This window comes from Plectropomus leopardus, chromosome 11, assembly GCF_026936395.1.
Source record: "Plectropomus leopardus strain MGB_pleo_1.0 chromosome 11, ASM2693639v1, whole genome shotgun sequence".
NCBI classification, from domain to species: Eukaryota; Metazoa; Chordata; class Actinopteri; order Perciformes; family Serranidae; genus Plectropomus; species Plectropomus leopardus.
Genome location: NC_142186.1, coordinates 33698217 through 33725336, shown reverse-complemented (window position 1 = coordinate 33725336; position 27120 = coordinate 33698217). Strand labels below are relative to the sequence as shown.

At 37.2% G+C, this 27120-nt stretch overlaps 1 protein-coding gene across 1 annotated transcript; it reads right to left on the bottom strand.

The window, feature by feature from the left end:
* Positions 1-848: 848 nt before the first annotated feature.
* rhbg (Rh family B glycoprotein) lies at positions 849-20140 on the bottom strand. Its single transcript, XM_042489864.2, has 10 exons — positions 19727-20140; positions 13229-13415; positions 12572-12722; positions 12271-12418; positions 11422-11588; positions 8295-8432; positions 7466-7599; positions 5399-5520; positions 3992-4065; positions 849-1708 (listed from the first exon to the last, which is right to left on the bottom strand). Exons 1-10 carry the CDS (start codon positions 19902-19904, stop codon positions 1631-1633), a joined length of 1377 nt encoding a protein of 458 aa, XP_042345798.1. The 5' UTR covers positions 19905-20140; the 3' UTR covers positions 849-1630.
* Between the last annotated feature and the right edge of the window lie 6980 nt (positions 20141-27120).

The window sequence follows — 27120 nt, the reverse complement described above, 5'->3', positions numbered from 1 at the left end:
AAATAAAATTTTCTCAGTTATCGGAGGATTAAAGAAGTATTTCAATGCTGGGAAAAATGACCTTTTATTAAACAAGTCTGCCTCTGCAAATACTTTTGAAATCGGTGCTACATGACCAGAGAAAAACAGACAAAAAAAGTTATGATTTTGCTCAAGAAAACCTACAACTACCACAATGCACTGCGCCGCGCCGGACCAATAACTGCTCTCGCTGGTGGGTGATGTAATACGAACTCCTGCGTGTGAAATAATGGTGCCCAGCTGGTAAAAACGATCTTGTAGATTAATTGAAATAAATGCTTGGTTGTTGGTGCTCCCTCCTCCTCCTCCTCCTCCTCCTCCTCCTCCTTCTCCTCCCCCTCCTCCTCCTCCTCCTCCTCTTCTTTTGTGGCATTAATCACCCCTCATACTCAGGCCCTGAGGAGACCCTATCTAACAAGGTCACCCGCTTTCTTCGCCTGTTTGATCCTCGAAAGTGAAACTGTGTAAATGATGCGCTGAGAGACAATCCCATCTGGATTGGAAGCATTAACCCTTTCCACTCTGATTATTTTGCGGTCATTCAGAAAAGCTAAATAAATGAAAATAAAGAGTGGATTTCATCAGAACCAGCAGAAATTTGACTGCAGAGCCACTCACTTCTCTCACGCACATTTTATAAAATTACTTCAATAATATAAAAGCCTGAACAGCAACAAAAATAAATCAGTGTATCAACGATTTCCTTAAAAAAATCTTTCCCTCTGTTGATACTATGATTTATTATGAAAACCTGCTGGATTCATTTTTATTCCACTTTTTATTCCCCCTCTCATCACAATATTTATTTAATATTAAAAGACACTCAACACATTTTAACAATTTATTTTTGCCAAAAACTAATCCAAAAATACTTATAACTCACATAAAGTGGTTGCAAACAGATTTAGGGCCAATCTAAAGATCTTTAAAGGTCCGACATACGATCGATATAAAAGTACATGACTGAACCAACGTGATATTTCTGTTCTACCTAAGCAGTTTAATATGAAAATAAAATCACAGAAAATCCCAAACCTAAAGTATTAGGAGATAATACACACACATATATAAAAAAAAACCATCAATATGCTTCTGCATTGTTTTGCATGAAAATCCATTATTTAGTATACAGAAAACTGGTTTATTGTGAAAATGTAACTCATTTTTAAATGTTATATTTGACTCAGTGTTCCTGTTGAACAGAGGTTTGAGTCTGTTTGTCTTTGGTTTGAAGCAGCTGCTGAAATTAAATTCTGTAAGCGTGTCTTGGACGAGTTTAGGTGACAATTAAACAGCATCTTTCATTCGACACCTTGTTTCCTAATTCAGACTCCTCACAGGCCGGGAGCAGACTCCCACAGCTCGAGATCAACCTCTAGTGCACGCTCTGTCTAAGTGGTTACTTTGAGGCTTTATTTTTTATTTCTGCAGATTAAAAAAAATGATTTTTTAAACGTTTTTACATATAAAAACAGATATTTTTGCAGCTGGCATGAACACAATGCAGGTATGTTTGTATTTTTCACAACCTAGAGGGTGCAAGACTCAAGTGCTGGGATGTTAAAACCTCAGAGTGTGCGTGTTTGTGTGATTGTGTCAGTGTGTGTGTCTAACTGTTGAGCTTCTCAGTCTCCGGCGTCCTCACAGCCGTCAGCTGGTCCCCGTGTCCCTCCTCGTCTCCGGGCACCTGACACACACAGGAAGATTGTTCAAGATTTTTATCCATCCAATTTTATTTATATAGCCACTTTCAAACAAACAGATGCAATTCTAAGCGCTTTACAGTTTGATTTAAGAAACAAAAAAAGAACAAAAAATAAGCAAAAACAGACATTTAAAAATTGATCTTACAAAAATAGAATAAAAAAAAATTTTTTGATAGTAAGACATATAAGACTATAAAATAGGTTTTTAGTTCATGTTAAACAGTATCAGTATTTTCAGATCCTTTCAGATTCTAAAACGTCCCTCCACAGTTTCCAGACTAAAAACTGTCAAGGCGCACATCAGCGTTTTATGTCATTAATTTGTGTCTCTAACAGCAACATTCCTCTGCACGCACAGCGGTCAGCATTTCTTTTGTTTCTCTTAGATATTTATTAACCCTTTGAAACCTGGATGGACATCAGTTTTCTTGTGCTGCACCTTTAAACAAATATTTAAAACTTTAAACCTTTGAAATTCTTTTGAAAACATGGTTAAAAACATTGCTAACATTTTTGCTAAGAAAATATTGCAAGAATTGAATCAATTTAGACATTTTTTTTAAAGCTAGGGAAAAATGTCCAGAAAACAATATTTATATTATTATAATTATATATCTAAAATGTTCCAGAATTAGTATATTTACCCCTTTTTAAGGTCATTTCCTTATTTATCTATTTGTTTTTTTTTTTGTTTTTTTTTTTACATTACTTACACCTTTTTATTAAATTTATTTTTTCAGGGACATTTTGTACATTTCTTTTTTCACTGATTTCTTGCAAATTTGAAGATATTTTTGTCTTAAATTGCACATTGCCTTTTCCCCATGTTTTTAAAATAATTAAATTCAATCTGTTCAGGATTCAAATTAAACAGATAAAAATGGATAAATGGTTAAACTGAGGTTAATGATGGAAAAACAAAACTAAATCATTATTGGATGTTATTTATTCAGAGGTCAGAGAATCAATCAAGTCTTAATTAAAATAGATTATAAAAATATTTGCTAAGTGTACATCATTTATCTTTAATGTCGAGAAATTAGGTTCAGGCAGCATTTAGGAATTAAGAATTAAAAAAACATTCATTAAAATGCTGAACAGTGTTTTTATTTTAATTCTTCTGTATGTTATTATTATTTATTTATTTATTGTTAAAACTACTAAATAAACCATAAATCTGTAATTGTATAAAGTTGTGTGCACTGATAAATGTGCACTCAAACATGCATGACACAAAAGCCTGATGATTCACAGGCATTTTGGGTAAATATAATGACGTCAGCCCAAAGCGAAAAGGTGTGACATCATTCCTGTAATCACCTGGTGGCTGACATGACCTCCGCCTGCTGGTCAGACAGCGTTACTGTCCCCTCAGTGCCGCCACGCTCACTGATATCTGACCCTCAGAGCGCCGGCGCCATCATGTGGTCACTCTGTGGTCACTGCTGCAGCGAGGACGTTTAATAACTGCAGAAAATACTTCATCTTTGTGGAGTTTAACTCAATTTTAGAGCCTAAAAGGAAGGTCTCATGACATATATGTGTTGAATAAGAAAACATCTTTATAGTGATGCTTTATTTGATAAATTCATAATTTCTTTTCCTTTATGTTTCCTTGAAAGAATAAAATCATTTTATACTAAAGGGACCTTTAACCCTTTGAAACCTGAGCAAATATTCAAAAAAGGAGGGCAATGAGCAACCAAAGAACAAATAACCTCAAAATAAGCAAAAAATTATCAAAAAGCACAAGAGAATTGCCTGAAAATTAGTTTAAGATAAAAGAGAAAAGAAGCAGAAGAAACAAAGGGAAAAAAAGAAAAAAAGAAAGAAATGAAAACAAGTTAAAAAAGTAAAATGAGGATTTTATAACAATATTTTAAATATATACTTATTGAAATTCTAAATATATTTTCCCCCTTTTTTTTTTTTTTTAACCGCTTTATTATTTTCTTAATTTCAGAAGAATTTCTGCACATTTCCAGAAAAAAGTTAAAGTTTTAATTTGGGACGAATTATTGAGAAATTTCCATGACAGAATAGTTCCATTTAAACACAAATACATATAAATTAATTTTGACATTATGCTGTGTTGTCTCATTATTGTATGTCCAGTGAACCCTCTGTTTGGGATTTAAGGAAATCACGATTTTTTTGGAAGTGTACCAATTGAACTCTGACTTCTGTAAATGGGACCAAATACCAAAATGATTTTTATGAAACTTCTTAGAAATTAGAAACGACAGACTTATTGTCGGACTCACCTCCCAGTAGATGCTGTCCTCAAAGCAGATGGTGTCAGGAGGAGCACCGAAGACAGGAAGCTTCAGAATGAACCCTGATATGAGAAAAAGACACCTCGTTACTGCCTATTATTACATTAAAATTACATTAAATTGAGCTGAATTAAATAACTTCATTATGAACATTAAAAAAATAATATAATAAATTCAATGCATATCTAAACAACAAAAAAATGAAATGTGAAGGTTTGTGAATATTTTTAATTCGGCACTGATGTGCTTTACATTTCCTTTTATCATTTCTGTACCTCACAAAAAGTTAACTGATGAGAGAAAAAATGTATTATTTTCATTCAAAAACATAAGACGGGACCAAGCAACTTAGCAAGAAGTGACCCAAAAATGAGCAAGAAATTAGTTAAAGAAAAAAGAACAAAAGAGAAGGAAAAAAACAAACAAATGAGAAAATGATCTTAAGAAAGTGTTTAAAAAACACAGGTTTTTTCTTTTTTTTAAAAAAAGATAATATCTATTTAATAATACCCCTTAGCTAATTTTCAGATCATTCCCTTGCTGCATGTTACTAATTAATGTGTTATGGCCCCACAACTGAGTATTATAAGCCAAAATATGATCTTTGCCTCACTATAACGGAGTGCTTTTTGTGCCCAAAAACTTCACATTTCAACAACATGTTAACTGCAGTGTTGTTGAAATGTGAAGTTTTAATGTATCTGATACTTGATAATGTAGAAAAGTTAGTGAATCTGTGGTTTGCAGAAATGCACAACAACAACATTTGCTCAAAAACACAGTTCAGGGAGTTTTGAAAGACAGAAACTCTGCCGGCTGAGAAAGTTAATTGTTGAGTGAGTCATCATTAACCCTGCCAGCACTTGCACCTTCATCACTCAACTAAAGGGAGTCAAATCTCACTTTCTTCCTCCTTTAATGAGTCTGCACAGCGAGCACTGATTTGTCTAGACGTCGGAGTTAATTAAAGGCTTAAAGAGTTTGAAAGTGAAAGTTTTTGACAGTTTTTAAGTTGTTTGGAACAATATTTCTATACGTTGTCATGATCTGCTTCACATTAAGATGACTCTAATAATCTTCTAATCATATTAACTTAGTTTTGAGCTCTTGTGCCAACTCCTCCGTCTTTTTATTTACCTCTTAAGTTATTTATTCGTTTACTTTTTCGTTTCATTTTTCTTTCTCAGTCCACTTTCTCTCTCAGCTGCAGACACACATGCACCTCAGCACATATCCCATGACCTCAACGACCACCCGTAGCAGAGTAAATAACCTGTTTGCAAGTCAACAACATGATTTGATCATTTTTGTTTTCTGTTTGTTTGTCTAAATTTCTGTCTCCATCTACCACCATGTATGCGTTGCCTATCAATACTCCAATCACCAATCACGTACCGACAATGAGGCCTCCCACGAGGGCGATGCCAAGGGTGACGGCGAGGGAAATGGCCTGACGAACGCCCTGGTAAGATGCTTGAATGTCTCCGCTCGCCACATCAGGGAATACATCCACCATACTGAAACACACAAGAAGAAATGTATCATTCATGCATGTGTGGCTGCAGGGAGAAGTCTCTGTGACATTGATTTATGTCGGTTTTAATGAACTGAGCACTCGAGACAAAGAAAACAACACACTCTCATTAGATTTACTGTTTTTGTGCAGGTCTTTGCACGCTGACTTTACACTAAATGTGAAGAAATCTGTCGTCGTGGCAGCGATATCATCTGCAACTAAACACGCTCACACTGCACAGAGATTATCTCATTCAAACTGGAAAATGTGGAAATTCGGGACAAACCACTGCAGCTGCTCCAGGCCTGTCAGCTGAAATCAGTCCAGTTAAAACTTGTCAGTCACTTGACTGACTCACAAACTGGTATCATTTTAATCCCTATTAGCTAATAGATACAGAGTGTGGTGCACCGAGAAGAGTTTTAATGAACATGCCCTCTATAAACATATAGAGTTTAGCACTTTCATACAAAGACTGCAGCTCAAAGTGCTTCACAATACAAGAAATGCAAGAAAAAAACAAGATTTAGACAATCAAAAGACAATTACCATGATATATAAAAGCCAAAGTAAAAAGTACAGAGAGCAGTAAGAACAGCAAAAATAAGAGATTTGATGTAAAATAATAAACACAAGAATTGCATTAATTAAAAGCCGGACTGAATTTTCAGCTGTTGTTTAAAAACGTCCACACAGCTGCTTCTCGAAAGGCTTCTGGAGGGTATTTCATAATCATAGTTAACAAAAAATGCCTATTTTCTTGTGCCTATGATTGTGTGTATTTCAAAACCCACCTCATGTGAGCGTATAAACAGGAATTTTTTAAACAGGACGCGTTTCCATTCGGCGCATTTTATATACGCAATTTGATTTAAACACAGCAAAAAGCCTGTAAATATCCACTGTGCAACACTGATACCTGCAGAATGTGAATGTGTGTGTGTGTAATGTGTCTCTTGCCTCCTGTTTGAGGCTGCTAATTATTTATTTAATAGTTTTTTTAATTATTCATTTCATTGTTTTTTTTAAAAACTTTTTTGTAGTTTTTTTAGATATTCTTATGACATCTCTTTCTTTCACTGTCAGGGCTGCATTTAAATCTCATTGTACTTGTACAATGACAATAAAGACATATTATATTCTATATTCTGTTGAGGGTTAAAGGAACTACTGACGAAGTAGATCCGATTGTTGGCCTCAGATTAACAAAAACCAAAGAGAGATGCAGAAGGAAAGCCATCTGCATTGTGACTCTCTCGTGGACTGTTGGACCTCCTGCCGTCTTGCAGAGGCAAACATTATTATTTGACTCCTTTCAATCGTTTTTACCAGGCATTTTAACTTTTTAAATCAGGGACTTGATTGCATATTAAATGTATTGCTGTAAAAGTATTATCTGTTTGGCTTGTCTCTTTTTTGTGCAGTTTCTTTTAATTATCTCCGCTTTTATTTGTTTTTACTTATTTTATTTTGCACGCAGTTCCAGAGGTGTGTTATTTTGCACCGCTGTATGTGTTTTCGCAGATATGGACGAAATGACGATTAATAAACTTGAAACAAAAACTGGCTCCAGACATGGCCTCTCGTGTTTGTTACACTGATTTTTACTGTGAAACATCTTTATTAATTATTGTTCTTGTCGGTTTAAATCAGCTGATGTGTCTGTTTTGGAGAGGCAGAGACCTCTGTGGAGAATTAGCTCCTGGTAAAAAACCTCCTGAAAATAAACACTGAAAGAATTCTAACTGGTTTTAATCTGCAGCCCTCACTGCTAGATGCCGCTAAATCCCAAAAAATCTCACAAACTTCTCCACGAAGACTCCAGCCACTGGTGCTCTACTGATACAGGCAATTTTAACAACCGTGTTATAGACGAGAGATTTCTTTAACACTGTTTTTGGGACAATGCTGCAGTCGCTCGATGACAGCATAAATTAAATGTTTACCCTTTTCCGTAAACGTCTGTGGTTGCCACGGCAGCAGTCACAGCTCCCACGATGGCGCCCAGGACGCCGGGCATGCCGTGCAGGTTGTGGACGCCGCAGGTGTCCTGGATCTTCAGTTTGTCCTCCAGGATGGGCTGAGGGGAGGACGAGAAGAAGAGACAACGCTGATCATGTGGCTTCATTTTGTTGTGGATCAAAACTGCTGAAAATACATTTTGATTTATAACACTCTTTTTTTCCATTTTTCTTTTGGTTAACTGGAATCTGACACATTTTATTCGGGATGAACGATAATATCGGTTTACAATTAAATATAAGAATTGGCTAGCGTGCTGATTTCTGCCAATATCACGAAACAATTATTTTTAAAAAATGTTTTTTTTTACCAAAACATGAGCCCTAAGGTGAAGTGCTTTTCATTTTTTGCATGATCACAATTGCAGAATCATTGACTTCCAATAAATCAATGCTTAAAAATCTAAAAATTTTTATAGATGTGATGCCGTCTTTTTATTTCTTTTATTTCCTTTTGTTTATTTTTATTTATCTTACCTATTTTATTGAAGTTGCATTTATGTAAGCATTTTTTGTGTTACTTCCACTACAGAAGAGAATTGATCACAAAAATTAGGTAGGAAAAAAAAGAAAGAAATATATTAAAATCAGTTATTGGCCAAATGTGTTTTATGTCATATGTCAGCAGATTGGATATTTGCAAAAAACTCCAATATCATGCATCCCTAGTTTTCACTGTTTTGCTCCAACATCTCTGCCTCTGATTTCACGGTATCTTCGCTGACATCATCCTGAAATGCTGAGTCATGCTTACTGAGAGGAACTTGAAGCCCAGAACAGAGATGACGCCGGCCAAGAAACCGACGATCATGGATCCGTACGGCGTCAGCATCATTTCACCAGCTGTTCCCGCGGCGACTCCTCCGGCCAGCGCGGCGTTCTGGATGTGAACCTAAAGAAGAGGAAAAGGGTTAAACTTCAGTCTGTTACGCTCTTAATAAATTATTGTAAAACTTCTAATAAAAGAATAAAGTCCCAAATAAACACCCACTCTCTTTTACTAGCTGGGTGTGGTGACACATAAAATGACAAATAAAGGCCTGTCTCTATTAGAGGCTCACTCTGGTTACCATGGTTACCATGCGGATCATTTTTATACAAGTTCTTTGGATGTATATAAAACAGGTTTTTGGCGAACTGCTGGAGATAACGTTTGTTTGCCGCTTAGATCACACAGACATATATGTAGACATGTTTAAAAATTTGTCAGTATGGAAATGCTGCTAACATCGTTAGCTCGGTGAGATTCTCACAATTCAATCATTCAGTTAATTTTACTGAAACCATTAAAGCACCAAAAACAGCAGAATTATTGGCATATTGTGACACAAAAAAAGAGATTAATAAATGTAGAAGACTATTTAAAAAAAAATTATAAGTTTTAATGTTTTTTTTTAAAAGGCAATTCTCGCTTTGTATTTTTGCTTTGTTTTGTTTTACTTTGTTATTATTATGTTGTTGTTGTTCCTTGTTTTTGGAAAATTAAAATAAAGAAATAGATGAATCCAATTAGTTTGTTTCAAATTGTTCAATGAATTATTTGACTGTATTTCCATCTTTGCTTGAGCAACAGTTTTGTGTGACGTGTTGATGATTTAAACAACTAATAGCCTCTGTCAATAATGTAAGTTTTACGGTAAGAACATTAATTCAGGTAAATAAAATCAACAGAAGCCTGCAGGTGCGGCTTTAGGGAGGTGGGGGTGCAGCGTGCAGAAGAAACACACCATCTTTCAGAAACATTCACATTAGCTGTTCCACTATAAACTAATCAATAAACATTTTAAATTCAACCTCCTTGCTTTTGGTGTCTAGAAATTAAGCTCTCAAACTCAAAGAAAACAGCAAAGAATCCTGAATTAATCTGCACAGCTGCAGAGGAAGCAGCTCAGAAATGTGCGCCTGATGTGAGCAGCAGGAGCTTTCAGTGTGTAACATGTTGCAGACTCTTTCACACACTCGTGAAGCGGCAAACAAACTTGTCTTTACTATCAACAGGTTAAATCCGCTCCCTCGTCAGGTCACTGCGCTGAATACGAATCAGCTCTGATCTCTATCGGCGCAGGAATGTCCCGTCGTGATGTCGGGATGATTCACTGTCGACAGCTATGAGAAAGTGTTTGAGAGTCACATGAACCTCCGTGTGACGGAGTTGTGACACAACTCACATTGTTTGGTGTGTGTGTGTGTGTGTGTGTGTGTGTGTGTGTGTGTGTGTGTGTGTGAGTGAGTGAGTAGGCGACACACTCATCAGCTTTTATCTTCTGAGTAACTCTGTCATGAGTTTTAAACTCTGATAAGATCCTCCCTGCTGACAGGAATTAAACATGTTAAAGAAACTTTTCTGGTTCTTTCTGTCGTCTTTACTTCAGCGAGAGAATTTATCCCATCTGCTGTTTTTATTCCAACCACACCGATCGTGAACTAGAAGCCGTCATCCACCTCTTCAGCTAAGAATCACCTCCTGAGGAGCTAAATTTCACTCTAAGAAGTTGGCCATCCAATGTATTTCAGGTCTTCATTTGATTTCAGGAACCACGATTGAAATCAGTGATAATTAGGGAAGTCCTGATCTGATCAGATATAAGAGGAGTGACTGTTTGGTGCATTTTACCCATTTTCATTCTTCATTTTTTGATAATTAGCATTTTTTCTTATTATTTTTATTGTTTTTTTTTTAAATTATGTTTGCTGCTTGAATTTCTTCCAGGATCAAAAAAAAAATATTTAATAAAAAAGAAAAAAGTCTGTGTTCATGCATATGGCATAAATTCAGTCCAAACTGTGTATTTGAGTGTAATCAGTGAATTTCCAGCTCAGCTCCTACAATAAGTCTAAAATACACTGTGGAAATTAAACAGTTACAGTCAGACTGTTAAAGTCAATAAATGCACTGAAACCCATTCAAACTGACATTTTTGATCCCACAGACATCAAAACAGAAAAACACTTAGCACAAAAAGCACTTTGTGTGCAGAGCGGTACGATTGTGTGAAATATTAAAGCGTGCCCTAAAGGGTTAATGGTGATCAGATATTTCATCACATGCCCCGCCCCATCCTTTATTTAAATCCGCCCCCTCACAGGTGTGGTGAACGGAGAGCAGGATTTTAGGCAGATTTTCAGGTTTTATTGCTGCTCCAAAAAAGTGAAACAGATTTTATGTTCAATTTTCTGTTGTTCATTTTTATTGAACTAGTTTCACTATAATGTTGTGATAAGTGTGACTGATTTTTATTTGTTGTGTCTGGGACTGTTTCAGTTCAGCTATAGCATGACTTTGCTTTCTCATTTATAGTGTCCCGTACTTGTACTGAGTGGATTTGAGAGCAGTTTCTGAAGACACATTTTAGTTTTCTTGCTTTCTCACTTTTTATACAAATAAAAAATAAAATACTTTTTAAAATAAAAATATAAAAATAGAATTATGTCAAGAGCCATATGAAATATTCAAAATTTGTTGTTGCACTAAGTGTAATTATGTTAAGAACCATATAAAAATATTCTAAATTTGTTTACTTTGTTAAAAACTAAATGCTGCACTAAGTGGAACTGTGGTGAGAGTCTCATTTAAATTTTGTTTGTTTGTTATTTTGTATAAATAAGATTCATGGAACTGTTTGTATGCAATCTTTTTTTTCTTGTATCACATTGCAAATGTATTAAACTGTCATAAACACTGGATTCGTTTTCATAACTTGAAAGTAATTGAAGCATGCAGCTGGATTATCCAGGTAAATACAAGGATCGGATCGGGACTCAGTACCGGCAGATAGTAATAGTGATAGAAATATCACATCAGATCGGGATCAGGGCAAAAAAAAAAACAAAAAAAAAACTTGATCAGGACATCCCTAGTGACGATAATCTTGCGTCCTCACCATGTCCAGCTTCCCGTCGTGGGCTGTGAGAGCAGACATGCCGTAGGTGGCCACAGTGCAGGCTGCCAGGGAGTAGTAGGTGTTCATGGCGGTGCGGTGCTGGTCGTCTCCGTGAGCTGTGATGGCAGAGTTGAAGCTCGGCCAGAACATCCACAGGTAGATGGTACCTGAGCGGCACAGCAGTAAGAACAGTCGGTTTATTTACAGAAATAACGAAAGCTTTTTACTGACCAATGCACCTTTCCTTTCAGCTAACACAATATATTTGGCTGCTGACAAATTGATTTTAAGTATATTTGTTACCAAGAAAATGATGAGTTTGCGGCACACCCTTTAATAAGATAATTTTAACATTTGGGTTTGGTAAGGACGTTAAAACCTCAATACAAAATGCTAAAGTCCAAGCAAAGTCGTGAGATATCTTAAAGCCAAAGTCGAATTGCAGGTCTCTGTTTTTCTTTCATTTTTAGTCTAAAGTCAACAGATTTATGAGACAAGTTTGACTTGAGGCCAAATGATATTGCTTCGGTCCAAAGGGTACAAACAAGTACGGAAAATCTTCTCAAATTTGTAAAACAAAGAGAGAAGGTACGAGGAAGTAAGGAGTGACTTTACAAGACATAGCCCAAAAATGAAAAGAAAATACATTAGTTAAAATTACAGGAAAATATTTTTTTTTAAGTATCTGTGATGTGTAGCTGTACATTGTGAATTGCTGAAATGGTGGGAAAGAGCGTGAAGCAACTACAATTTTTTTGTCCTGGCGGTAGTTAAAAATAAAGTTTAAAATGAAAGTAATGGACTCTTCTGAGCAGTGAACACTGCAGCTCGAGTGTTGGGAATGTTTACCGATCATGGCAAACATGTCCGAGTGGTAGACTGAGCTGTTCCTGTGTTTGCTCTTATCCAGGTTGGGTCGGTACAGGATTCGGGTCACCATGAGGCCGAAGTAGGCTCCGAACGTGTGGATGGTCATGGAGCCGCCGGCGTCCTTGGCCTGAAACAAAATTAAACACAACCCTTCTTTCTTCCCTTGTTTGATTGTTTTTTTCTGTAATTTTCAGGTCATTTTCTAGTGTTTTTTTTTTTACCAATTTCTTGCAAATTTGGGGGCATTTCTTCTCATTACCATTGTCCCTTTGTAACTCACCCCTAAAAGCGACAGCAGGATGAACTCATTGACAGCAAACAGTGTGACCTCGAACATCGCCATAATCAGCAGCTGCACCGGGCTGGTTTTACCCAAAACGGCTCCAAATGAAATGAGCACAGAGCCGGTGCAGAAATCAGCATTGATCATACTGAAAGAAACAGAGTTTGAGAAACAACATTGATACAATAGATTCTCTAGGACATGGACAAACAATAACATTTAACCCTTTGAAACCTGGGCATATTGGCTTGATTCAGTTGGAAAACATGGCAAGAAGGGAATAAGCAACTTAAGAAATGATCCAGAAATTGGCAAGAAATTTATACAAAATACAAGAAAATTACCTGACAATTTGAAAAAAAGAGATAGACTAAAAATAGTCTAAATGCAGCACAAGAAAAGTGATGTCGATTCAGGTTTCAGAGTGTTAACACCTTTTGTCAGAGGTGTTGCTCCACACATTGAGCTGTTGTCATTGAGAGGCAAAAGCTAAAAGTAATTGGGACAGTGACTGAAGGGGATTTGTTGATATATGTGTGTCTTGCCTCAGGATGTGTGCTTTGAAATGTAGGAGCTCAAACAAAAAGGTTGTTTATGGATTTTGCACGTTCAACATATTGCGGTGTGTCAGAGCGTGCATGTGCGTCAACATACCTCTCCACCCCAATGTGGATCTTGCCTCCGTGCATACCGTGGAAGAAGCCCTGCATGAGCGTGGCCCACTGCAGGGCGAACGCTGCGATCAGGAAGTTGAAGCCCACGCTGCTGAAGCCGTAGCGCTGCAGGAAGGTCATGAGGAAGCCGAAGCCGATGAAGATCATCACGTGCACATCCTGGAAACCTGCACAATGTGGAAAACACCGGCTAAGATTAGAAAGAACAATGCTTTGAGCTAGTTGTCACCTTTTTTGGAGAGGCCAAATTGAACCAAGATGGCTGTAGGAGCTGCGACATTTTGACCAAAACAGGGGAGAAAAAAATAGACTCACAACAAACAAAAGAGGAGTTCCACAAGGCTCATATCTGGGTCCACTTCTTTTTACAACTGCTTCTGCTATAACTTTTTTGTTTTCCCACTAAGAAACATCTGTAATCTTAATACTCATTTTCTTTCCTTGTTTTTTTTTCACTTTCATTTTTCTTTCTTTTTTTGTTGTTCTTAATTTCAGGTAATCTCCTTGTACTTTATACCAATTTCTTTCCAAAGGGTTTAAGACAGAGAGCATTTATGTAAGAATTTTGAAACATGAAAATAAATGTTCATCGAGCTGTTAGACGACATTAAAATGTCCTTTTATGCTTGTGGTGACAAGAGCTCTTCAGTGAGATACCAGTCATTTAGATCAATCCCGTATCTGCTCCTCAAAAGCCTCCATCAACAAAAACACCAGATTACTGCCAACAACTGAGTCATTTAAGGGCTTTGTCATTGAAAACAGTCTCTCTGTGAACGGGCACAGTTACGTAAGCTTTGGCCAAAAGGGGCTTCAGGTTCATCTGTGACTCGGTGGTCTTCCATCATGATATTTATGTTTAAAAATCATTACTTTTAAAGTTTTCATATGACTCTATAATGCCAAAATACAGCTGGGCCACTGTGTAAAAGACCCTAAAAACGGGACGATGAACTCACTCAACTTAGTCTCCTTCCACCCTCATTGTCTCGGTTCAGTTTGTGAGCACCGCTTTCTAACTCTCCTTATTTGTCCCAAACTTCCACACACAATATTGCACTGTGCTGTGGCTGCTGTCGTCATGGTGACCGTTCATTGGCATGGTGAGGTGGAGGTGTTGCCAGTGTCCCCGTTGGCATTTTGGCCCAGATACACACACTGATATCCAGGAGGACCCTTTACAATCAGAGCAGTGACGGGCTCTGCTTCCTGTCATTTCAGCTCTGCTGAAGCTCAACTAACATTTTCTGCTGATGTTCTCATTAAAGTTGAGCATTTAGTGGCCAATCATTTCCACAAAAGGACAGACTGACATTTTCATGCATAAAGGATTAAAAAGGATTTGAAAAAAAAGTCTTCAGGCTCATTCTGACCACCTTGGGATAAACTAATGAAATCTGTGTTAAAGAGTTTCCTAATTGAGTCTCTTGAACCCTTTGAAACCTTAGCCACATGGGAAAAAGGTGATGAGCAACTTGATTAGAAATGACCCCCCCCCCCAAAAATAGGAAGAAAGTAAAAAATACAAGAAAATTACCATAAAATTCTAAAAAGAATAAAAAATAAATTAAATAATAAACAAATAAACAAGTAAATGACCTGAGAAAAGTACTTAATAATAGTAATAATAATAATAAGTAATGGTAATTCTTTCATATATTTTTAAATATATAACTATAAGAATGATAAATACAGTTTTGTGGACATTGCAAGTTGCTCAATGCCTTTTCCCACATATTATTGAAAGAAACAAAACAAATGCTCAGATTTCAAAGGTTTAAACAGCTTTTAAAAGGCATCTGAACACAGCACAAGAAAACTGATGTTGATCCAGTTCACCTAAATCACTCTCACACACAGAAAAATCCCCAGTCCGTTCTCTTTCCGAATTCATCAACAACCGCCTCTTGGTCAGTGATTTTGGTGTCAGACACTGCCACCAAAAGCCACCTCGTGAGTGGTCAAAACATGTTGGTTTTTTTTTAATAACTTAGCCTTCATAAGGAAGGATTTTGAACGTATTTCTTCCTCGTTTATCACTTTTTTTTCGAGTGTCTGGGTTTCCTTCCTGTTTAGCCTCTTTCATCAGTTGACTGTCTTCCGTTGCACACGTGGGAAGACTTATGAGGCGTATTTTCAGTTGACATACTGTCCTTATCTGACAGGGACGTATAGGACAGACAATTTACATACAAAGGTTTACATTGACTATAAGGCCACCAACACAGAGGATTTACACGCTGCCCTTCAGATAACCTGCAGATCGAGCTGTGGTGTTTATTGCAGTCGGGACGGAGGATGGAGGTTGTGTACACACAGCAGATGAAGTGTGAAACATGACGGTCAAACTCTGTCTCTGCTCTGGTTACAGTGAAGGTGTCGGGTTAAAGATTATCTGAAGCCATTAAATCCAACGGACCTTAACTCTCTTATTTTTCTAACCTCAGACAGTTTTTGTTTTACCTTCTGTGGTGTTTGTTAAACCAGCCTCCAGTATGTTTCTCATAGTTTGGCGGGACAAATAATAATGACTTAGCAGGAAAAGTGTGATAATTTTGGATAAAGAATCCATCGAATAGTTGAGATATTTCAGTCTGTCACAAATATTTCTGTTTGAACTGATGACCAAATATTTATATAAATATTTAGTTTTTTAAGAGGATAGTCTTGAAATTCACTGGGTGCATTCTTCTTTAATGCATGTCAGAGGTCATGTTCAGGCTCAAAACAAGGTCAAACGTCATGTTGTGAAACACTTCTGGGACAGTATTTGCTCACTTCAGCAGAATGCATACTGAACTAAATGACCTCTCCTGTTGACCTGGTTAACTCCTGTACTGCACAGAAACAGCTTCAATTAAAATGTATTTGTGTGAAAAAAGTGATTCTAAATTTATACACAAGCAAAAAAACTCATGGAGGTGTTATTAATTTTTAACTATTTATCGTAGCCATTCTAACCTAATTTTAGCTTATTTATTAGTGCACTTATTTATCAGCTTATATTTTACAGTTTTTGTGGTCTCGTTTTTGTGGTCTCACTTAGTAGTGGATGTGAAAAACACAATTTTGATTTATGCGAAGCATAAAAATGACGAATAATAGGAATCCTGAATTTGCACACTACAAGATATCCATCTTTTTCATTTAGGTGACTGTCTAGTATTCAAAAAATCAGGTAAAGTTTGGAGGTTTGTTGTGAACATGAATTTCATGTTTCAGTTCTCCTCCTGCTTTGATAGCATTAATCACTGGACAGGTTTCCATTGACCCACGAATTGCCCAAAATGAAATTGCGCATATAAAATACGTCTAATGGAAACACGTCAATTTCGAAAAAACTCCCATTTTCGCAAAAAAGTTCTTACAATCACATGGGGTGATATTTCAGCCGATTGGAATAAGCCATATTTGTCCAAACTGCAGTGGAAACCCTTTTTAGTCTTTTCTAGGTCACATGATGCCATGGCTATGTGCTTGTCTTAACACGCCTACGTGGACTTGGATTGGAATAATGATGACTAGTGCGGTGGCTGCAATAGAAATGAAGCTGCTAATGTTTTGAACATCCATCGCCATGGTTACTGGGATTGTTATCACCAGAGGAGAAGTCGCACAACATCACTCAGTGGTAGAGACAGTCATCTCTATGTTGTGTTTTAGCCACATTTCCAAAATATCGCTTAAGTTTTGAGCAAATCTTTAATTGAAACCCGCCTCATGTCAGATCGAGTGCTAACAAACACGTGTCTATTTACAGCCTGTGCAAAAGTCAGAAAACATTCTTATATGCTCTTGCTCTCAGTGATTACATTAAGATTACTTTCATATTTGACTAATGTCTTTGTTCTGTTGGATTTTTTTGTTGCATTGGACTAGATAAATGATGCACTTTCCCCATGGTGGGTTTTTATGAAAACCATCGCTTAAACAGTTGGTAAAATGATAATTTTGTGAATGATTTAAAAATGTATTTTATTACTACCCTGTGGTTTCCCAGTAGTGTCTATATTATTTTTTTCTTTTGCATTTGAATCATTTCAACCTGATAAGAAAACCACAGAGTGAAACAATACATTACAATGTTTGCACATCCATCTTCAGTTTTTGCACACTTATTTGCACACTTTTTTTTTTTCTTTTTTATTTCTCTTTTTAATCTTTTTGGCTTTGTTTTGTTTGTTTGTTTGTTCTCTGTACATAATGTCTTTATTATCATTATTATTATTATTATTATTATTATTATTATTTTATTCTATGTTCAGTGCCTTCCTTTGTATATAAATTTGCATTATTATGCCTTTTTAACAAACAATTTATTCAGTTGCTGCTCTCTTATTTGCTGCTGTAACTAAACATTTTCCCTAACGAGACTTATAAAGTATTTCTATTCTATTCTACATTCTGAAAATTGTCAAATTTAATTGAAATTTGGCACAAATATTAGCTCGAGTCTGTGCTGGTGTTTTTGTCAGCTTGCAAAGACCCTGCAGGTGAGTTCAGCCTCGGGTTCGATGCAGAGGCAAACAGTTCAGCGACTGAGAGAAAGTCAACATTTGAGTTTGCTGCCTGCAGGAGGAAGGTTGCATGTTGGTTATTTAAAGAGCATTAAGTACGAGATCTTTGCTCTCACTACATTCTCCTCATTTTCTGCTCTACCTCCGGCACACACCACGCATGCACGCACGCACGCAGGCACACACACACACACACACACACACACGCACACACACACACTGAGAGAAACACGCCCAGGTAAACCTCAGAGTGTCAGACTTGTTAAGACGCGTCAGCCCAGAGCCATCTTACTTAATGTTGATTCATTAAGGTGGAACTGTGTTTTGTGGTTTTTGGACTCATGTTTTGAGTATTAGCTTTTGATTTGTTACGATTATTAAGTGCTGAAAAAACAGCTTGAAGTTTGTATCAATGGATAGAAAATGTTGTTTTATGAAGACAGTAATGAGCAGCCTGTAATCAGCACCCTGTGTCTCCTCTCAATCCCGTGAAGCCAAAAAAGCTTTCTTTCTACACCATCAATCCATATAAATTAGGAAATTAACGATCAATGGATGTGCCTCCGCAGTGGGACAGCAGCGGACCGGAAGAATCTCTATAAAATGTTCACTGAGAGAGAATGGGACGTGTCCAATTAGGGAAACCAGAGAGCTCAGCAGCTTCCCATCCCTTCACAATAAAACATCTCCACTGATGGGCTCACAAAATCTTAAATATCCTGAATATGGAAATGAGTTGGAGCAGCACGCAAAATAGTATACTCACAGGTATAGAAACCACCGAGGGAGCATGTAAGAGGACAGGAACATGTTGGTGTTAGAGAGGTGCATGAAGCATTATTAGAAACAGTTTGTAAAATTACAATAAAATGTATTCTTTAACGTTCAAAAAGATGCACAAATAAAAATAGACAAAAATTACCACAATATATGGTTTTATGTTGTGGAAAAAAATCAAGTTTCAGATATAAAAGCTTCCCTTTATTTAACAACCCTTTCACGCTTTATTAATCATAGCTTACTCAGACATGCTGTATTTTTTTGAATTATGATTTTGCACTAGAGCTTTAAAGCAGTTTGACCTGCATTATCAGCAGAAACCATCTAAATACTGCAAATGTTGAGTCTCTTTCTGACTTTTTACGTTATATTCAAACCATTGACACCTGAGCACATTGGCTTGATTTCTGTCAAAAACATGCGAGAATAACTAGAAATAGCCCACAAAATAGCAAGAAATTAGTAAAAAGTTACAAGAAAATTACCTTAAAAAACAACAAAAAGACGAGAGAATTAATAATATCTTCTTTTTTTCTGTTACATAATTAAACAAATGACAAATATATTTTTAGAGCATAAAAAAAATCTTTAACAATCCATGCCACCTTTTTTTTCCCAGTTTGCAGGATATTTCTTGCAAAGTTTTTCTCTTTTTTAAAGAAATCAAACCAATTTTCTCAGGTTTTAGAGGTTTAAATGCTGGTGAAGAAAACTTAACCAGGTGTTAAAGGGTTAAACATTTGTTGGCTTGATTATGTTCCTCTACCTCTGTCCTAATGAAGCAGGTGGAGTAGAGGTTGAACGGCATCATGGGTACTGTAGTCAAATGTTTTCACTCCAATAAACGTGCAATTGATTGCAAAATAAAGCACAGTGTCAGGTTTTAGTTGTATTATGATTCATTAAATACGTTTTTAAAGAATTTAACAGGACAATGAAACATGGTCAACATGGCACGATAAAACCCACATCACTGATCTGCTAAATGCTTTCTACAAAATCTCCTTTTTCTGTTATATTAAAGCTCGTGGTCTCATCAAATTGGCAGCTGCAGGTATGAGTAATAAACACAGTGATAACGCTGGTTCCTGAGAAACACTTCACTGTGAGCTAAAGCATCTTGACCCTGAACTCACTGTGACCTCTGACCCTGACCCTCCGCACACCCACAGGACACTCACTTGGGTATCGGTAGTAGAAGTCGTTGTCGTAGTCAGAGTGGTTCATGTGGTGCCATTCCCGGGCGTCCGTCTCGTTGTCGTACTGCACCAGAGCGCCGAAGAGGATGATGAGGATGATCTCCAGGATGAAGCAGGTGATCGGCAGCTTCAGCCGCATGTTGGTCGCTGCGTCCGTCATGTTTTCTTCCCCTGTGTGATGAGGTTACAGGCGGACTGAGACTCACTCTTTGGGATGAAAAGGGGATTAAAGATCCAGCACAAACAGTTGGACACACTCTGTCTCTCTCACACACACCCCAGGGTGTCCTCAGTGCAGAGACAGGCTGCTGAGTGTGTGAGTGTGTGTGTGTGTGTGTGTGTGTGTGAGAGGTGGAAGAAGAAGAAGCTCACAGGCAGACACAAGAGTTGGTTTCATGTGTATTTTGCAGGGTCACACCTCCAGGATGTGCCTCCTCTATGAATAATTCAGTCACTTTTAGCCCCGCCCCCCAGATAGTGTACTTTTAAGGTGGACTGAAGTGCATCAAGCTCACCTTAAGAGCCACTCATAATTATCACTATATGAGAGGAACTCTCTTTTGGAAATATGAGTTTGGGTTTCACCACCTTGTTGAGTAGTTTGAGGTTATTTTGTGTAAAATAATTTCAGTGTCAGATTTATACCAAGAAAATTACAACAATTATCTGTCTGTAACTGCCTAAATGATCTCAAGGCGGGTTTCCATGAACCCTCAAATTGTGAAAATTTAAATTATGAATATATAATTCTCCTAATGGAAACATGCCAGTTTCGAAAGGCTGTGATTGAAACAAGGAAACATTTCAGTTGTGCATTAGTAAGTAGCAGATACACTGAAACATGACGTTTCAGCAGCACTGTGGCTAACCCTTTGAAACCTGTTCAAACTGACTTGGTTTCTTGTAAAAAAAAAAAAAAACATGTAAAGAGCAACGAAGGAAGAACTCACCCAAAAATTAGCAAGAAATTAATAAAAGGTACAAGAAAATTACCTTAAAATTGGAAAACATACATTTTTAAAAGCACACAGAGGCACACACACACACAGAACAAAAAAAATAAAAGAAAATTAAATTTTAAAAAAAGAAATTATTGGAAAAAAATAGGGAAAATCTCTACAGAAAAAAAAATCTAGAGAAAAACTATATTTCCACTTATCATAATTGAAATTATTGATTGTTATTATCTAAATTATGTTACAGAGTTATATTTTAAGCACTTCTTCCAGGTCATCATTTTTTGTTTATTTATTTATTTATTCTTTTACTAATTTGGAATGCACATTTTTCTTAACTAATTTTCAGGAATCTTTTTATTCAATTCTTGCTAATTTTTCTGTCATTCTTAATTTTTTGTTTCTCATTGCCTTCTTCCCATGTCATTTTTTAAAGCAATCAGGCCAGTTTGCTCAGACTTCAAACGGTTAATGAGCCTAATATTACAAATGGCAGTTTGCCTCGGGGGGCTGGACTCTGATAACAGTGGAGTTTTTAGACACACGAGGCTCCACAGACAGTTACCACCACTAATGAAAGATAAAATGAGGTCTGCAGCGTCCTGTGCGCATTATTGACTTCATGCATGTTTATTTCACCAGAACAGACCATTCGCTGCGTCTGTCAGTCACAAGAGAGGAAGGATGCAGGTGTGGTCACGTCTCTGAGGACTGGACAGTGATTAGATATAACAGGCTCACTACAGTACAGGAAAGGGGGTGGGGTCCTTCTGCTCCCCCTGCTCCTCCTCCTCCTCCTCCTCCTGCTGCTGTAAAGTTTGATAGAGGTGTCACTCACACCTGTATCTTCGTCCTCCATCAGCAGAAACAATCTTTTCTTCAGTTAGGTGAAAGAAGAGGCAGGAATGTTGTTATGATTTTGGGGAATTTGAACTATTAACACTTGAGACCACAGGCGTCAAAGAGAAGGCACGAACTCTGCAGTGACAGAGGAGGCCTGTCTGTCTGTCTGTCTCTCCCTCTGTCTGTCTCTTTAGGTGCATTTCCATTACAGATTTGCGCAAAACTTAAGCAATATTTTCAAAATTTCGATGAAACGTGATAAAACAAATGTGATAACATTCTAGTAACCATGGCGATAGCTGTTCAAAACATTAGCAGCTTTATTTCTTTTGCAGGAGCCCAGAACATCACGGTCTCTTGCTCTGTCCACACGTACCACGCCATGTTTTGTAGAATGTCATGTGACTTTGTTGTAATTCTTATTATTTGGGTTTAATGGCATTTGGTATCGATAAAATCACATTACCACCACCACGTGTTACACATCATATGATCTATAAAAGCGAAAAAAGTGTTTTCATTGCCGTTTCGCGAAATATGGCTTCTTTGAATCGCCTGAAATACCACCTCAGGGTTTTTCTAAGCTGACGTGTTTCCATTTGACGTATTCTGTATTCATATTCTGTATTTTAAGTTGCACAATTTGAGGGTTAATGGAAACTCGCCCTCTGTCTGTCTGTCTGTCTGTCTGTCAACAGGTCAGGTGGATTTGAAATGGTCTGCTGCTGCACCTCATCCTCATTGTGTGACAAACTCTGAACATTTCATTTTCTATTAGACATACAAGTTGATATCGGCACATTATCGCCATTTGCAGATGTTGGCTTTAAAATGAAAGATCGGAATATGCTGATATCGACCGGTATTTCTACAAACCAATGTCTTAGGTTTTTTATCGACAAAGTGAACAAAACATCAACCCCACGTGGAAGTATTTTTCTAGTTTTGCGCTGGAAAGCACTGTATGAAATATTTACCCTTTCTGGTAAATGTCTGTGGTTGCCATGGCAGCAGTCACCGCTCCCATGATGGCGCCGAGGATGTCGGGCATGGCGTGCAGGATGTGGACCACACAGGTGCCCTGGATCTTCAGTTTGTCCCCCAGGATGGGCTGAAGGGAGGAGAAGAAGAAGAGACGATGCTGATCATGTGGCTTTGTTTTGTTGTGGATCAAAACTGCAAAATCACAGCTGAAAATACACTTTAATTTATAACATTTACATGAACACACATTTTTCCACAGCAGCACTTTGTAGTTGTTATTAGCTGTAAATTAATAGTTTTCACCTGGGATTTCCAATAAGATTGACACATTATCGTTAACAACAGATATCGGCCAATAAGCTGTTTTCTGCAGATACCACCAACTGTTTTTTTTTTTTTTTTTACAAAAACATCAACCCTAAGTTGAAGTATTTTTCATATTTTTACACAATGAATGAATATTACACTGAAAAGCATTGTGTTTCATGTCTCTATCTGCTGATGGTCCATCATGATGATGAATAAAATTAGGTGTTCAAAAATGTGGGATATATCGATATCAGCGTCAGTTGTCTTCAAAATGAGTTGTTATTCATGGCATCAGATATCGGCAAAAAATCCAGTTCCATGCATCCCTAATTTTTATTAAAGGAGTCTACATGTTCTATATTTTCTTCTTGTCATTTACTCCCTTGAAAAGACCGAAACTGACAATGAAAGTATCTATTATCAGCCAAAAACCAGTAAAAAATACCTGCAGATATGATGACCCATCCACGGGCCCTGTGACATGATAGTTGAAGATTATGATGCTTTAAACTTCTGAAGTATCCACTGTTATTTAATTGGTATTTATAAATTGTCTCTAATGCTGGCAGCATGAGTGGTGTTTTTCTGTAGTCCAACCCAGAAGCTAACGTTGCCCTGGTTCCCTCATCAAGAAAAGCCCATGGGATTTTTCCATTTGATTCTGGATCATTGCAGAAAATAAGCTTTGTGATAAACAAGCATTTATGATGCAAACACGTTTTGTTCAGCTTTGTGTCATAGAACACAAAGCTTGTGTTAACCACACACAGACCTCATTTCAGACATCAAACCACAAACATATTTTCAAAGATCCACTTTAGAAGTGGGAAACAGAGGTGCTAAAATGCTAAAATTTCCAGGTTTAGGACTCATTACCAGGGTTCTCTTCACAGCATATCATAGGAAAGCTATGCTGACTATTTTAAAATAAAAACCACCACAGCAGACTCACTAAACCCTTCTGTCAGAAAAAAACAACAAACTGTTAAAACTCACCTATGAAGTGTTATTGTGATCCAAAAATCCACATTTGCCTTTCCCCCCCAAAAAACACTGCTCACAAACGTCCAGACGATCTAAATTTATCAAAACTCATTATTACATCCATAAATATCCACCAACTGCTGCTGCACCGTTTTAAAGATTCATATTTTCCTAATTTCTATTGTTTGTTTGGTCTACTGTTGTCCACGAATAACCTCACCACCATCTTGGAGGGCTAAAAGGCTTCAAAGGACTTGATTGAGCCAATAGGAGCTTAGACTGGGGTACCAGCTGACCGATAGCCAATCAGAACCCGAGCTGAAGAGCAGAAGTTCCTGTAGTTCTAAGGTAGATTTCTCTGAGAAAAAAACTACAGTGATTTCCTGAGGCATCTTGGGTCTTGTAGTAAGGAGCTCCACTGCTGATTTTAATATGCCTCACAAACTGTGATAAATGTACAGAAGTATTATTTAAATGGCTAGGTTAATTAAAAAAAAAAGAAATAAAATCATTATCAACTGAGGTTTTGTAGAAGGTTTTTTATTTATTTATTTATTATCTTTTTAATGAAATAAGCACCTAAATAGACACTTTGGCCTGTTGATTTTTTTTCTTTAGTGTTCACACATAGATAGTAGATTGTTTAACACTCCTTAAAAAAAGTGCCTGGAGAAAACACGTGACAAATGTTTATATTCGGTAATATTGTTATCTAATTTGAATTTGAATACCTCCCAGTTTTAGTCACCTGCAGCATCTTTTTTCAAGAAAATATTTCGGTGAACATGAAAAAATAAGCTGATATAATTCAATAATAGAAGCAATAACAGTTAGTCTGGTTGTTTTATCTTTCACATAAGCCCATGCATGTACATGTACTACAAAGGGAATAAGAACTGCAGTCAGTTTACTTTGGGTAAGCCTTGGATGAGTGAATTTAGTTGAAAAAAAAATTAAATCTTGTAAAGTCCTTTGTTTTTACTTATGCATTTTTGAGAGCATATATTTATTATATAAATCACAGGTTTACATGACCAAAAAGAAGTCAGTCTGTTGGTGTTTTACAATAGGCTGTGTGTGATGTGTCTGCACATCACACACAGCCTATTTCTAATATACAAAGAATTAAAAAACAGGTTTGACACTAATCATAATACTGAGAGAGAGTGATTCATGCAGGTTTAGTCTTCTTTTTGAAAGACAGTTTTTGGATCGATATCTTAAAGTAACCTAAAACTTAAACCCATTTGGACTTCTTTCCTTTTTTACACATGCAGGCAAGTCTAATCTTGTCGTTTCTCCTGAACTTCTCTTGGTTCTCATCTCTTCATCTCGGCAGTTAAAGTTACAGGTTTAAATCAACAGGCAGCCTGAGGTTCACAGGCCAAAGTCTGCTGCTCCTCAGGGTGTTAGACACACCTCAGGTGATGTACAGGTGTGGTCTCCCAGGAAAAGACAAGTTTCAAGGACATTTCTCAGATATTAGAAATGTTTCTCAGATTTCAGGACGTGTCTTGAATTTTAGGACATATCCACAGATTTAGGACATTTCTTGGATTTCGGGACATTTCTAGGATTTTAGGATGCCTAGGATTTGAGGGTGTTTCTAGGATTTGAGGACTTTCCTAAAAAAAACATTAGGACATTTCTAGGACTTGAGGACATTTCTAAAATTACAGGACATTTTAGGGATTTTAGGTTATTTCTCAGGTTTTAGTACATTTTTAAGATTTTAGAACATTTCAAAGATGTTTCTTAGATCTTTGAATGTTTCTAGGATTTCAGGAAGTTTCCATTATTTTAGGACATTTGTATGATTTTAAGACATTTCCAGGATTTTAGGACATTAGGGTCTTAGCCAGAACCTCTGTCTGGGGGTATGGGGGATCCTCCACTGGCACTTTTTTTGATCATCAAGCTCTATTTTGATGCTGTTGTATACATTTTGGCACCTTTTGTACACTAAAAGCACAAAAACTATTCACAGCGTGCCTTACAATTAAAAAATGGCTGGGGGGCCACCTGGGACCCTATCAGGGGCTGCATTTGGCCCGCTGGCCATACGTTGAGTATCGCTGCACTGTTGTGATTACAGAGATTAAAGTTTTGTTGTTGTTGCTGAATACAAGAGAGATGCCATGCGTCGCTGTCATGCCAGAGTTTACTTAGAGGAAAAAACTCGTGGCAGACGCCTCAAGTCTTGTGCGAGTCTCGTGCTACAAACACACAAAGCATTTCCGTCATTATGACATTTATGTCAGATTGTAGATAAAACATTCAATTCCACAAATACTTTCATTAGCACTGTAAATACTGCAAAGCATGTTTTCCCTGTAAGATGTGTTAGTGGTTCGTCAGCTCCGCCAAGCTGAAACCTTTAGATTCAAATCTCTTTTACTGAGAAAATGTTTTCAGTAACCCCACTGTTTTTATTTTTTGCAAAACATGTTTTGTAAAAGCTGCTTCAGATTGGATTTGATTTACTTTATGCAAAATCAAAAATTGAAGCAGGATGTTGGAGCGGATGGAGGGGTGTACGAAATATCAGACTAACGTGTGTGTATAAATAAGAGATTCCAGTAAACAGCTTAACATACTTTTATAGCCTATCCCGATAACACAGTTTTGCTCATAACGGGCATATTTAATCCAAAACTGAAATTCATCTGCATATCTCTGTCAAAAATCAAAACAAAAGTGTATTAAATTCAAGCTGCTCAGTTGGATTAAATTATCCGTGTCCAACATCGCTCACTGTTTATTTTCCACTGGATTAAGCGGCTGACTGACTCTGCCACTGAAACATCGAGCATCATCACAGCTGATGAAAAAAAAGCATGAAAAAGTGTTGAGGAACAGGAACAAATCTAACAACTGTGATCATCTATTGTTAAACCTGAAACTAACACAAAGTCTGTAGAAGTCTAAAGAAGACACTTTCCACCTCTGCAAATTTGACTGTTTCAGACATGTTGGTGCTATGAGGAGAAGCTACGCTCTGTTTGTGTGTTTCACTGGAGCGGGCATCAGACATGTCCACACTGGAGTGGGCTCTCCCACATTTCCCACTCTTTCAGGGATAAGTTGGAATTACAAATTTTGTGACTCTCGTCAGAGACTTCAGAAGTCTATGTGTGTGTGTGTGCCACAGATTTTTTCTTTGCAGTTATAGTGGATGCTTCTTGTCAGTCAATCTGTGCAGCCTGCAGCAGGCTGGCTCCTGGCTCCGGGGCCCCTCAGATAACACAATCTCCCAATCGGAGGCAGGAGGGCATCAGTAGTAACACCATGGAGGCTACA